Source organism: Oryx dammah, unplaced genomic scaffold (genome assembly GCF_014754425.2).
Source record: "Oryx dammah isolate SB20612 unplaced genomic scaffold, SCBI_Odam_1.1 HiC_scaffold_28, whole genome shotgun sequence".
Taxonomy (NCBI): domain Eukaryota; kingdom Metazoa; phylum Chordata; class Mammalia; order Artiodactyla; family Bovidae; genus Oryx; species Oryx dammah.
Window position 1 is genome coordinate 98,984,714 of NW_024070212.1, and position 14,001 is coordinate 98,998,714.

The window sequence follows — 14,001 nt, forward strand, 5'->3', positions numbered from 1 at the left end:
TTTTAGAAAAGGCAGAGGAACCAGAGATCAAATTGCCAACATCCGCTGGATCATTGAAAAAGCAAGAGAGTTCCAGAAAAACATGTATTTCTGCTTTATTGACTATGCCAAAGCCTTTGACTGTGTGGATCACAATAAACTGTGGAAAATTCTGAAAGAGATGGGAATACCAGACCAGCTGACCTGCCTCTTGAGAAACCTATATGCAGGTCAGGAAGCAACAGTTAGAACTGGACATGGAACAACAGACTGGTTCCAAATAGGAAAAGAAGTACGTCAAGGCTGTATATTGTCACCCTGCTTATTTAACTTATATGCAGAGTACATCGTGAGAAACGCTGGGCTGGAAGAAGCACAAGCTGGAATCAAGATTGCCGAGAGAAATATCAATAACCTCAGATATGCAGATAACACCACCCTTATGGCAGAAAGTGAAAAGGAACTATAAAGCCTCTTGATGAAAGTGAAAGAGGGGAGTGAAAAAGTTGGCTTAAAGCTCAACATTCAGAAAACGAAGATCATGGCATCCAGTCCCATCACTTCATGGGAAATAGTTGGGGAATCAGTGGAAACAGTGTCAGACTTCATTTTTTTGGGGCTCCAAAATCACTGCAGATGGTGATTGCAGCCATGAAATGAAAAGATGCTTACTCCTTGGAAGAAAAGTTATGACCAACCTAGATAGCATATTGAAAAGCAGAGACATTCCTTTGCCAACAAAGGTCTGTCTAGTCAAGGCTATGGTTTTTCCAGTCGTCATGTATGGATGTGAGAGTTGGACTGTGAAGAAAGCTGAGCACCAAAGAATTGATGCTTTTGAACTGTGGTGTTGGAGAAGACTCTTGAGAGTCCCTTGGACTGCAAGGAGATCCAACCAGTCCATTCTGAAGGAGATCAACGCTGGGATTTCTTTGGAGGGAATGATGCTGAAGCTGAAACTCCAGTACTTTGGCCACCTCATGTGAAGAGATGACTCATTGGAAAAGACTCTGATGCTGGGAGGGACTGGGGTCAGGAGAAGAAGGGGACGACCAAGGATGAGATGGCTGGATGGCATCACTGACTCAATGGACGAGAGTCTGAGTGAACTCCAGGAGATGGTGATGGACAGGGAGGCCTGGCGTGCTGCAATTCATGGGGTCACAAAGAGTCGGACACGACTGAGCGACTGAACTGAAGCCTAAGCAGTCTTGCCAGGCTTGCTAGGATCTGAATATCTTTGTCTTTCTCAGGACATATGCACCAGCATTAAAAATTTATTCTTATAGAAGCTTTCAATATTTTGTTAAAAAGAAGAAAAGAAATTTCAGAATATTATATACCAAATACTTGGTTCTAAAGTCAATACCTTTTAATCTAAAACAATTTCCTGTTTACTATTCCAGATTATATCTATTTTCTTTGATCAGCAAGAAAGAAAAAAAGCCTGAAAACAAAGCATAGGGTTAACTCAGCAATCATGTTTTCTTTCCAGTTACAGCTCTGCTGAGAGAAGAGGCAAGAAATCCAAACCTTTAGTGTTCTTCTCTGCAGTCTTGAGTTGCAGGCCTTATAAAAGTAGGTTTTCTGTTCTGCCTCTTTGGTAACTACTATTTTTTAAGGACTGACTTGAAGTGGAAGACAGAGGATTTTAAGTCTCTTTAAATTTGCTTACAAAAACAGAACAAGCAGAATGTAAAATTAACCAATTTTTTCCCTTTGCCGTGGACATAATTTTTAGGCTTTCCCTAAAAAAAAACTTAGAGATATAACAAAGACCTGATCCCAGATCAAGGCAAAATGCTAAAAATAATAGATTTAAGCAGAACTAGTATCATGTGTTTTTTTTCAGATGTTGCATTTTTAATGCTAGTAATATTAATAATACAGAAACATATGTAGAGTTCATTACATTTCCAAATCAGGAAAGTTCTTCTTTCTATCCCCAAAGACCAGAAGAAGAAATTATTGCCAGCTGTCTGGCTTAGAGGCATTACACTCAGTCATTCACATATCCACTCATTCATCTATTCAAATAAATATTTATTTAGCACTGACTACGTGTTTATTGGAGAAGGCAATGGCACCCCACTCCAGTACTCTTGCCTGGAAAATCCCATGGATGGAGGAGCCTGGTGGGCTGCAGTCCGTGGGGTCGCTAAGTCGGACATGACTGAGTAACTTCACTTTCACTTTTCACTTTCCTGCATTGGAGAAGGAAATGGCAACCCACTCCAGTGTTCTTGTCTGGAGAATCCCAGGGACGAGGGAGCCTGGTGGGCTGCCGTCTATGGAGTCTCACAGAGTCGGACACGACTGAAGCGACTTAGCAGCAGCAGCAGCAGCAGCACGTGTTTATTAGTATAGAGACAATAAGAAAATTTTCAACCCTGTAGAAAGTGCTGTGGTTGCAGAAAACACAGGATACTGATTAGAATGGTGTAGTGGAAAGAGTCCTGGGCTTTGAGGTAGATATAGAATAAGTTTCCACTCTACCAGTTATAAAAGCTGTGTTGACCTAATCAAAATAACTAACCTTTCTAAGCCTTGATTTCCTCACTTATGAAATGACGATGATAATACCTACCATGAGGATTGCTATAAGAATATGAGATAATACATATTTATTTCTTAGCATGAAACTCACGCTTGATACTGATTCAAAAACAATACAAATAACTGTCTTTGCTATGACAGTACAGAAACCTACAAGTGTTACAAAAGGCTTCCAAGTAGAGAGAATATTTGAGAGCGGTTTTATAGCTCAGTAAATTTTCACAAAGTGAACACTCCCTTGTAACTACTATTTAGATTAAAAAGTAGAATATTAACCCAGTTTCCAGAAGCTCCCTTGAAGCAACTATCCCCTGCACACAAAAGTAACTGTTATCTTGAGTGTTAAATAAGTTTAAGAAGATAAGATCAGATTTGTACTTCAGAAAAATCACTGTGCCTGCAACACAGAGGGTGGATTGAAGGAAGAAGAGACATGATCAGATTGTGCTTTAGAAAGGATATTCTGTGTACAATACAAAGGATAGATTTTATGCGGTAAGACTAGAGGAAGAGAAACTGATTGAAAGCAGCTGAAGGAGTCCAGGCAAATAATGACAGTGGCTTAGACTAGACAGTAGCAGTAGAGATGCAGCAAGTTCATAGTTTTGAAAGAGATTTAGGGGATAAAATCAGCAGTGTTTGGTGACTGGTTGTATGTGAGGAGTGGAGGAAGGAAGAGTCATGATGATTACCATGTTGCTAGCTTGGGTGACTAAATGAATCTCCATATCACTAAGCAAAGTAATCAGTGTTTGTGGGGGGAGTAGGAGAAGCGTTGGGAGAAAGATGATGGATTCAGTTTTAGACTTTGTGTTTAAGGTATTGTGGGTCACCTAAATGACAGGGTCCATCAGGCTGCTGAAAATGTGAGACTAAAAAGAGGAGAGGACTTGGCTATAGGTTTACATTTAGGAATGAGTAGCAAAGAAGTCACCAAGTGATCTATCTCAGGGAGACGAATAGCATGAGGAAAATACAGGCAAAAAGGAAAATCCTGAGAAACACCAACAAAGAAAGAGGTACCAGAAATAGAAACAGATCAAGAAAGTGATACCACAGGAAGTGAGGAACGAATGGCCTATGACAGTGAAATTTGGAAGATTCAGAAAATATTTTAAAAATTCTACCTATAGGGGACTTACCGGGCAGTCCAGTGGTTAAGATTCTATGCTTCCACTGCAAGGGCATGGGTTCAATCCCTGGTCCAGGAGCTGAGATCTTGCCTGCCCTGCAGCAAGGAAGAAGAAAAAAAAAATGCTACACATAACTCTGCTCATGCTTCCCTGGTAGCTCAGGTGGTAAAGAATCCACCTGCAGTGCAGGAGACCCAGGTTCAGTCCCTAGGTTGGGAAGATTCCCTGGACCCACTCCAGTATTCTTGCCTGGAAAATCCCATGGACAGAGGAGACTGGTGGGCTACAGTTCATGGGGTCACAAAGATTTGGACACAACTGAGCAACTTAACACTTTCATAATTCTACTACTTTGAGATAGTTGCTAACTTTTTTTTTTGGCCAAGTCCTGTGGCATGAGAGATCTTAGTTCCCTGACCAGGGATTGAAGTCCCTTGAACATTTTAATGTATTTCTTTCCATTATTTTATTTTATTTATTTTTATATATACATATACACACTTGAGATTGTGCTGTATAAATAACTGCCTTCTGCTTTCTTTGTTCAGTATGTTTTCACAAGCATTTTCCTGTGTCATTAAAAAATTTTTTACTGAGTTTTGCCTATATGCTCTTCTATTACATATGTGTTTTATTGCTTTTCTGTTGTTGACTATTTGGTGGTTCTCTATTTTTATAAATAACATTGAGTTATTTTTTAATAACTAATAACTTACTATTTTATAAATAATGTTATTTTTATAAATAACATTAAATAATATCTTTTTGTTCAAAGATGTATTATTATCTGATTATTTTATTTTTTCAGCATATATTTATTGAGCACAGATGTATAGAAATAGAATTATAAAATAAAATAATATGAATATCTTCAAAACCTTTGTTATATATTGCCAATTTTTAGAAAAAGATTTTTACAAGTTTATGAATTTACAAGTATGAGAAGTACCCTTATCACTAATGTGAGTTATTTTAAATCTGCTAATTTGTGAGAGAAATTGCATCTTATTTTAATACTTATTTTTTTAATATTTTTATATATTTTGAAACATTTTAATCTATCTATGAAGAATATTAATCTTTTGTTCTATTTGTAGTGATAATTTTGGCTTATTTTGTGGAGTTGCTTGTTTGCAGCTAGTAGTCAAATCTTTTGTTCTCCTCTGTGATTTTTTTATTTCTTAGGAGCTTATGACATGAGGCAGGTGTTTCTGGGAAAACTATCTAAGAGGGAAGGGAGAAGGGATTTCACTGGTAGTCCAGTGGCTAAAGACCCTGTGCTCTCAATGCAGGGGCCCAGGGTTCGATCCCTGGTCAGGAAAGTAGATCCCACATGCCACAACTAAGGCCCAGCGCACCCAAATAAATAAATATGAAATTTTTTTAAAAAAAGAAGAAGAAAAGGAGAAAGTGAGGTTGCCAAGGCCCAGGGCAGTAGATCCAGCTGCCAGTCTTCAGCCCCAATGGATGTTCACAATGGTTCATGATGGCATTTCCCACTTCTTGGTATAGCTTTGAGCTACTTTTAGTTTGACTAGGAAGCAGGAAGTATAATTTTGTCCTCCATCATGATGCTAAGCCAACTGCATTATGAGAATCGACCTGATTGCTGAGCGTCTGCAGAGGCAGGTGGGACCTGGCAGGAATGCTTCAGGTCCTCTCCTCACATCCTTGTCTGATCTCCTTAAAGGGTTCTGCCTAAAGAGGCTATGTGCCAAGGCTTGTTTGCTTGCCTCTTGCAGGGACAGTTCTGCTTGACCTATAATGTAAACATCATGGCTCTGAAATCCCCCAGCTGTCCATGCTTTGTCATTTCTTCAAAGGGAACTGACTTGTTTTCCACCAGAGTGGGGCCAAGGAACGTTTGCTACCCACGCTGGCTTGGAGTATTAAAAGGGGAGAAAAAAGCTAAGAATAAGTGTTGTTTCATTCTTCGTATTCATATGGAAATTTTTAATCTTCATCAAAAGATCAGAAGAAAAATCACATTGAAATTCAATACAAGAGCTTCCAGCTTACACAGAATTTTTCAAAGGTGTTTGGCTTGATCCTTTAAAAATGACAAAAACCATGAACTATGTAGCTCCAGGGTTTGTAATTTTGCTTACCCTCCTCAGCCTCCGCCTCTGTCTTGCCTTCCTACCTACACTCCATCTGTGTGGTCCTGTGTCAGCCTGCAGAACTTCTTTGAATGGGGGCTGGGAGAGGGGATAGGAAGTATGAAGCACCAGTCAGATTAACTGGGCTCTCATACATTAACCCCTCTCTCAGGCCATGTTATCTCATCTTTCAAGTCTTGAAACTGGTCTCTTTTCATTCTCCTATTCCAAGCCTATTTTCACTGCTACCAGAATCACCGCATTAAGAAATAAAACTCATCATGTCACTTTCCTGCTTAAAAACTACCTCTGGCTTATCTCAGTCCAAACTTTCTAGACTGCCACAGAAGGCTTTCATGATCTGGCTCCGTTGCCTCCTTAAGCAGCTTCATCTCCTACTCTTTTCCTTAAATCCATACTCAGGTTACTGTCCACTAGATTATGAATTTTTTGAAGTCAGAAACAGTGTATTTCCAAGGTCTAGCAAAGTCACGGCATATTACTAGTCTTGTTAAATTCTAAGGTAATTAATTAGTGATTTAAAATTCTAAAAGGTCCACAGTATGAGAAAGAAAATTAAAAATCATATGGTAGTCTTGCAGTTCCTTTGCTAAGTATAAATTAGAAGCATACTCACTGTACTAAGGATCAGGTCCTTCTTCCCCATGAAAGAGTCCTAGTCATTTAAACCAAACATCCTGGTTCAGCACCCATGGGGAAGCACCATGCCTCCTGGGACCCAGAGGGGCCAAATGGAAGAGTTCCAAACCTCTTAGTAAGGGTAGCTTACTGCTTGTATCTGAGTGATACAAAATAGTGTAGGAAATTTCTTGCCTTCTGAAAGTTTTTCTGCATATTGATCTTTGGTCTGATTTTTTTCTGTAAGTGCTGTCCTAGACTGATCTGATTTCATGAAAGTAAATTGAAGTTGATTTTGTTGTGGAAATTCTTCGGTAGCCTTGGTAAATGAGTACAACTGTTATTAATATGAGAGAGCCCACTCTTCAGTAGAATGGAGGCTGAAATCTATGTGGGAAATACTGAATGGATTAGCATGGATCAGTCATATTTGTAGAGTCCGGAATCAAACCAAGAGAGTAGTAGAATCTGTAAGAGTAGAATCTAAGAGAAAATAAAAGACAAGAAACATAAAGAATGGTTTAAATTATAAAATTTGATAATTTGCATAAAGAATAGAAGAATCACCCATAATTCTACTACTGTAAGAGAGTATAGAGTAGAAATTGTATAAATGGTTTTTGAATAGTGTTATTCAACTTGTTAGTATCACAAAAAAATTTTAATATTTATTTATTCGCTGCACTGGGTCTTTGTTGCTACACACAGGCTTTCTCTAGTTGTGGCAAGTAGGGGCTATTGTCTAGTTGCAGTGCATGGGCTTCTCATTGCAGTAGCTTCTCTTGTTGTGGAGCACAGGCCCTAGAGCATGCGGGCTTCAGTACTTGTGGCACGTGGGCTCAGTAGTTGCAGCACATGGGCTCAGTAGTTGTGGCACACAGGCTTAGTTGCTCTGTGGCATGTGGAATCCTCCTGGACCAGGGATCGAACTTGTGTCCCCTGTATTGACAGGCGGATTCTTAACCCCTGGACCACCAGGGAAGTCCTCGGTTCAGTTCAGTTCAGTCACTCAGTTGTCTCTGACTCTTTGTGACCCCATAAATCACAGCACACCAGGCCTCCCTGTCCATCACCAACTCCCAGAGTTTACTCAAACTCATGTCCATCAAGTCAGTGATGCCATCCAGCCATCTCATCTTCTGTCATCCCCTTCTCCTCCTGCCCCCAATCCCTCCCAGCATCAAGGTCTTTTCCAATGAGTCAACTCTTCGCATGAGGTGGCCAAAGTATTGGAGTTTCAGCTTTAGCATCAGTCCTTCCAGTGAACACCCAGGATTGATCTCCTTTAGAATGGACTGGTTGGATCTCCTGGCAGTCCAAGGGACTCTCAAGAGCCTTCTCCAACACCACAGTTCAAAAGCATCAATAGTCCTAGTATCAGATAAATTTTTAATCCATTATTATAACAGAGCAAAAGAGGAGAAAATATGATAAGCTCCATGGATGCAAAAAGAGAAAATTCAATACCCATTCATTGATGAAAGCTTTTGGCAAAGTTAGGAATAAGAGAGATCTTCCTTAACTAGATAAAGGGTACCTACAAAACCAATAACATGTGCCAAGTATTAGCTATAAAGTACAAAGCCCAATGTCTACACATAGAGGACAATCAATAAATAGTGCCGTTGGTGATAAAAATTATAACAATCATTTAGTCTAAATGATAAAAAAGAAAAATTCCCTTTAAAATCAAGAATAAGTAAGGATGAACTGCTGTTAGTGCTTCTGTTCAGCATTAGTGTATTGAAAGTCTTAGCCAATACGGTAAGATGATGAAAAATATGAATTAGAAGGAAGAAGGAAAATTGTTGTTTACATAGTTGGTATGATTGTCAGAATCTACAAATAAATTATTAATATTAAGATTGTTTATCCAAAAAAAAAAAAAGATTGTTTATCAAGGCAATTGGCCCCAAGGTTGAAATATAGTAAAATGAGATTCTGTTAACCAATAAGAAGAAAATAATTGTTGAAAAGACACCATCTATAATACTAATCCCTCCAAAATTAAGATACTCTGATTAATCTAATGGAAAATACAAGGCCTTTGTAGAAAAAATTTTAATATTTTGAAACAACTTTTTTTTCAAAAGGCCAGAGCATTCTGCCTTCTCATGAGTTATTGTCAGTTAATAGTCAAGACACCATGTTGACATATGCACACACATACAAACTTTCAGGCACATACTTTGTAAACAGGAATTGTAAGAGACTGTTTTCTGCATAGATCAGGCGACGGGCATCTCAGATTCAACACACTGCTCGCCCAGCTCCAGCCTGAACTGAGAAAACTTAGATCCTGTGCTTCTCCAAAACTGCCAAGCCCTTGCCATTTCTGATCTCTGTCGGTCCCAAGGTGGCATGACAGGAAGGAATTTGGCTTTTCCTTGGATGCACAGTTTTTTGTTCTAATTGAATCCAGACTATCAGATTTCTGATATTTGCTACTCTTTCTTCCTAGGTCAATCACTTCCATCCGGAGTGAACTGATTCCTTACCTAGTAAGAAAGCAGTTCTCAGCTTCATCACAACAAATACAAGAAGAAAAAGAGGAGGATCTAAAGAAAAAGGAGCTGAAATCCTTAGGTCAGTGCTTGATTTGGTGCAATAAGGTACGGCTAGTGACACTTGTGGAAAGAGTGGCTGGACAATTTAGCCCAGCCCAAGATGCTTGTCTCAAGGCATCAGGTTCTCATCCAGCCAACAGGCAGGCCAGGTTAGCTTACACCACTCCCTGAGCTCTGGGCAGGATTCCTCAAGCAGATTCTCATCCCTGTGCTCTTCAGGGACAGGCTAACCATGCCTCAGGCCTGTTCTCTGGTTAACAGGCCTGGTTTGGCCATGTCGTCTCTAGACCTTTTTGACTTTGCACTCTGCCCACCATTTCTCAGTTCTCCTGTTCTCTAGACTCTGGGAAGCCCCACTCCTGACTAAACTCAGCCTCTTCTATCAAAGGAAGAAAGGTGAAGGGCTGTATAATGACAGTCCAACCAGAGCCAAAAGACTTTCTCCTTTCAAGGATGTAAGGATGAGGTCAGTCTTTGCTCTCATATCCTTGCCTAGTCCCTGGCCCAGTCCTGGACTCATAGTAGATGTTCCCAAAAATGTATTTATCAAAGGAATAAATGGAGACTGTATAGCATGATGGTTAAGATATAAGGGCTTAGCATCTCAGACCTGGGTTTGAAATCGGACTCTACCTTTTATTAGTTCTGTGACCTAAGGCAGATTTTTCAGTCTTTTGAGCCCCAGTTTTCTTAATCATAAAAGATTTCAAATGACTGTTGTAGGAGTTGAAAAACTGGGGCCCAGGTCCTGTGCTGTTTCCTCTCACAGCACAACTACCAGATGTGCTAATAGAGGCTAGCAGCACAAAGCCAATAGGGCTAGGCACTAAAGCCTGGACAGTCACTTGTGTTTCTCCATGGTGTACAAGAGTCTATTTTATTTTCCCCAGTAGTGCTTGATCATCAGTCAAACTTGCTTACAGGACCTTTTTTAAAAACATTTTTGTGTCATAATATTTCAAATGTACATGAAAGCACATTGCCTCTTTTAATCTTTGACTTAGTCTTTCAGGTTTTAGTGGGATTTCCCCAGGGTCCATGCTGCATGGTTGAGTTGCAGGGGAAGAGATTTGAGCTGTACCCTCCTTCAAAACTTGACTGAGTCTATATCCTTTCTGTTATCTGTCTCATGTACTTGCTTGTTTTTGGTTCTGAAGATATTTACAGTTTTATAAAAGAAGCCAATACACTGACCCTTGCTCCCTATGATGCCTGCTGGAACGCCTGTCGAGGAGACAGCTGGGAAGGTTTGTCCAGATCACAGGTGCGCTGCTATGTCCACATCATGAAAGAGGGGCTCTGCTCTCGAGTAAGCACCCTAGGACTCTACATGGAAGCCAACAGACAGGTGAGAGGATGAGTTCAGAAGACAAATCATGGGGATTCGTCTCCCAGGAACAGACCGGAGCCTTTTGTCTTATTTCTTCATTAGGTGCACAGTAACTTGTACAGAATCCCACATTCCTAAGGTTGAGCAAGACCTGGTGTGTCAGGAGACACCGTAGGGGTACCCAAGTACAGCAAAAGGGGAAGTGAGGGGCATTGTGCAGAGGCAGAGCCGCTGTGGCTCCAAAGAAAGGCTGATATCTCCAGGAAGGCTTAATTTCTGGCCTCTGGATTCAACAGATTTCTCCTATTCTGCTCAGCACGGTGATATCCATAGCACTTCATAAACAAGCAGATAAATACTGTGTAACCAGGCACGCAGGGGAGGTAACCAGGCACACAGGGGAGGCTTTCCTTAGAAGGTGAAGGAGCAGAGTATAGAGTACCCAGATGGCAAAGCATCAAGGAAGGAATGCCTATGTGAGAGAAATCTGGAGAACAGCATTAGAGCATGCAGAGTCTTGCTAAGCCATCCTTTTAACCCTGAGGTTTGTGAAGTGTGGAGAATTAGTAGCTTCTATTGAAGGGGAAGCGGTGCCCTTAAGGCCCACCAGGTTTTATTTAAGGCAAGGGTGAAGAGAGGGAACAATGAGAAGGCAGCTTGTGTGCAAGAGCTCTTTATTGTGTAGCAGGGACAGAAGGAGGGGGAAACAGGAATTGGAATTGAATCCCTGAAGAAAATCTGACTCAAGAATCTTTAGGACCCACACCATGTGGTAGTAACAGTCTCAGACCCAGACCTCAAGCTAGCCTCAAACCGGATTGGTTATAGTCAAGGGAATCCAAGCCACAGGGTTTATGAGAAGTCCAAGCTAGTCCCATGTTTACCCAGGGCAGTCCTGGGGAAAGTTGACCCTGTGTAGCATTAGAGGTATAAAAAAGGCTTCCTTAATTTGACTTTTAGTTCTCCTTATTCACTTCTTTGACTAGAGTCTGGCTGGCTGGTCTGAAAACAAGTTGATAGATAGCCTAAGGCCAGAGAAGTATCCTCTGGCGTGTCAGTGGGGGCTGTGCGTCAGATAGGCCTGAATGGCATTGGCTGAAGTATAACAGAGGAGATCCCAGGCATAGGGACAGAGGGATTAGCCTTCATATCACCAGTATAGCCAGTCTGGCCAGGCCTCCCTCAGTTAGAGTGTCTGCCACACACAGTGCTCTGACCAGCATTCTGTCCACACACAATCACAGATATACTATCTCTGCCTTAATGGGTCCAGAGCTAAAACACTCCACACCCATAACATTTTTCAGTTTTCTCATACTGGAAAGAGAATAGTGTGAATGTCCCCTTAGACATTTTATTTAGGCTGGTAAAGAACATGGATGCCTCCTTAGGGTGTGTCCTGATTGTGGAGTTATCTAACATTACTCCCATCCTCCCCTCCTGCATGGTCACTGTGGTCCAGGAGGTGAACAGGAACCTAGGGTGACTGTGGTTAGACCTCAGGGTTCCCCTTGCTCTCTTCAGACCTCCTCTGCCAAATGCTGCCTGACTGTCTCAAAGGCTTATCTCACAGCCTCCCGGTTGAGGGACATAGCAGTACTTCAGGGAGGAGGCTCTCAACTAGGAAACTGAGGATGAGACTGTATAGAAGCTGTTGCATAAATGATCCTTGTCTTGGGGGAAATACCTCAGCCTGCCTCGTCCAGACAGGAGGCAGTGGCTAAAAATTCCCCACATCTCTTAACTGAACATGAGGTTCCACTTAACATGTTTTCAGTTGTTTTCTGGTCTTACTTTAGTGACCAAACCTCTTTCCTCAAGGTGTCCAAATTGCTACCTGTTATCTGTCCAGAAGAATCACTGATTCACTCATCAGCCCAGATTGTCAGCAAACACATGGTAAGTGCTGGTTTGGGCAGAGCAGGTATGGGGCACTATCTGGGTACACTGAGGCTTGTCCTTGAGAAGCTGGTTTGGGGTGTCAAGCCCTGAACATCACTGGCCCCAGGGAGGTCCCAAACTGGGTTCTGGTTATAAAATTTTACCTTCTAGTCCAGGCTTTCAAGCAGACTGCCTAGACAGCTGCTGAGCCCAGCCACACAAACCCTGTAAGGAAAGTTCGTTACAGCCTTTGGATTCAGACACAGGATCTTTCCATTTCCGTCCCTCTTCTTACCCTGACTTGAGCACTGCCTTCAGGAGAGCACCTCAGTATACACAAGTGCATGAGTGTGTAAGTCTGAGTTGGTCTCAGAGATATTATGGGACCTTGTGGCCCTGAGAAATACTGGTGATGATCCCTCTTACTGAAGTGTCTCTAGGAAAAGATCTCACTAGACCCCAGCTCAAGGAATCTGGAGGGTTGGTTTGCAGTTGGTTGAGATGAGGGGACAAGGTATTATATTTTATATATTTATTTGCCTTTTACAGGTTGGAGCTGACAGCCTCATTGGGCCAGATACACAGGTTGGAGAGAAGTCATCCATTAAGCATTCGGTCATTGGTTCATCGTGTGTCATAAGAGATAGAGTGACTGTCACCAATTGTCTTCTCATGAACTCAGTTACCGTGGAGGAAGGGTATGTCTCCCCTTGTACCCACTTAAGGCAAGGCCCCTGATGTCTCTGGGAGGCTTTGGAGGCCACCCTAGCCTAGGGAGGTGATCAGCTTCGGGAGGGGAAGAAAAGGGAAAGGAAGGAATAGTTCCTAGGCCTTGGTTTCAATGTCAAAAATGACAAAGTCTTGGAAAGCATTTCTAGCCGTTTTCTCATGATGATTGGAGTCCTGAGATAAGCTGCCTTCTCTTGCTTTGGTATCCTGCTTGATGGGATGACCACAGTAGTGAGCCCGTGGCAGGGTGGACACTGCACCAATGTCTAAGAGTCACCTGCCCCCTCTCAGTGTCCCACAGAAAGCAGAGGCCTGCAAGGAGTGGACATATAAGACACGTTCCATTTTCAAAGGAAAGCTTCTCTGTTACTAGTTATAAAGAATCTTTTCCCATTTTAAGATGTTTTGGAATGCCCTAAAATCTTGGTTTATGAACAACCTGAACTTGGAGTAAGACTTAAATGATGCTTAATAAAATTCTTCCTCTGTGTGGACCTCAGGTTTTTTTCCTTGTATAAAATGCAAAGTTAGTAGTGGAAGAGAGGAAGGATATTACCAATGATTTCCAGACTTTTTAGAAAGGAAACTTTTTCTTAAGATAAATCTTAAGCAGGAACTCGTTATTTAAAACTAGTAAAGGCACTGTTGTTTGGAATACAGTGGGGGAGGGGCACTTATCCTTCCTATGGAAGGTGAAAACTGATCTATAAAACAAATTTTAAAAACTACTCTTTGCAACCCCATGGGTTATACGCTGCTAGGCTTCTCTGTCCTTGGGATTTTCCAGGCAAGAATACTAGAGTGGGTTGCCATTTCCTTCTCCAGGGGATCTTCCCAACCCAGGAATCGAACTCTGGTCTCCTCCATTGCAGGGAGATTCTTTACCGTCTGAGCTACCAGGGAAGCCCCAAATCTTGACCACACCCCCATGACATGTGGGATCTTAGTTTCCCGACCAGGGATCAAACCCTCACTCCCTGCATTGGAAGGAGAGTCTTAACCACTGGACTGCCCTGGAGTTGCAGCTAAAACCACTAGGTGAGAGAATTCCCTGGCAGTCCAGTGGTTAGGACTCTGCATTTTCACTT

At 41.6% G+C, this 14,001-nt stretch overlaps 1 protein-coding gene across 2 annotated transcripts in view; it reads left to right on the forward strand.

Annotated features, from left to right (window-relative positions):
* Nucleotides 1-14,001, forward strand: part of EIF2B3 (eukaryotic translation initiation factor 2B subunit gamma) — a 118,009-nt gene that overhangs the window by 85,100 nt on the left and 18,908 nt on the right. For both annotated transcript variants that reach the window (XM_040231322.1, XM_040231323.1), the window contains exons 7-10: nucleotides 8,868-8,992; nucleotides 10,131-10,321; nucleotides 12,125-12,202; nucleotides 12,734-12,882. In XM_040231322.1, coding sequence (XP_040087256.1) covers nucleotides 8,868-8,992; nucleotides 10,131-10,321; nucleotides 12,125-12,202; nucleotides 12,734-12,882 — 543 coding nt within the window. The remainder of the gene's footprint in view (nucleotides 1-8,867; nucleotides 8,993-10,130; nucleotides 10,322-12,124; nucleotides 12,203-12,733; nucleotides 12,883-14,001) is intronic.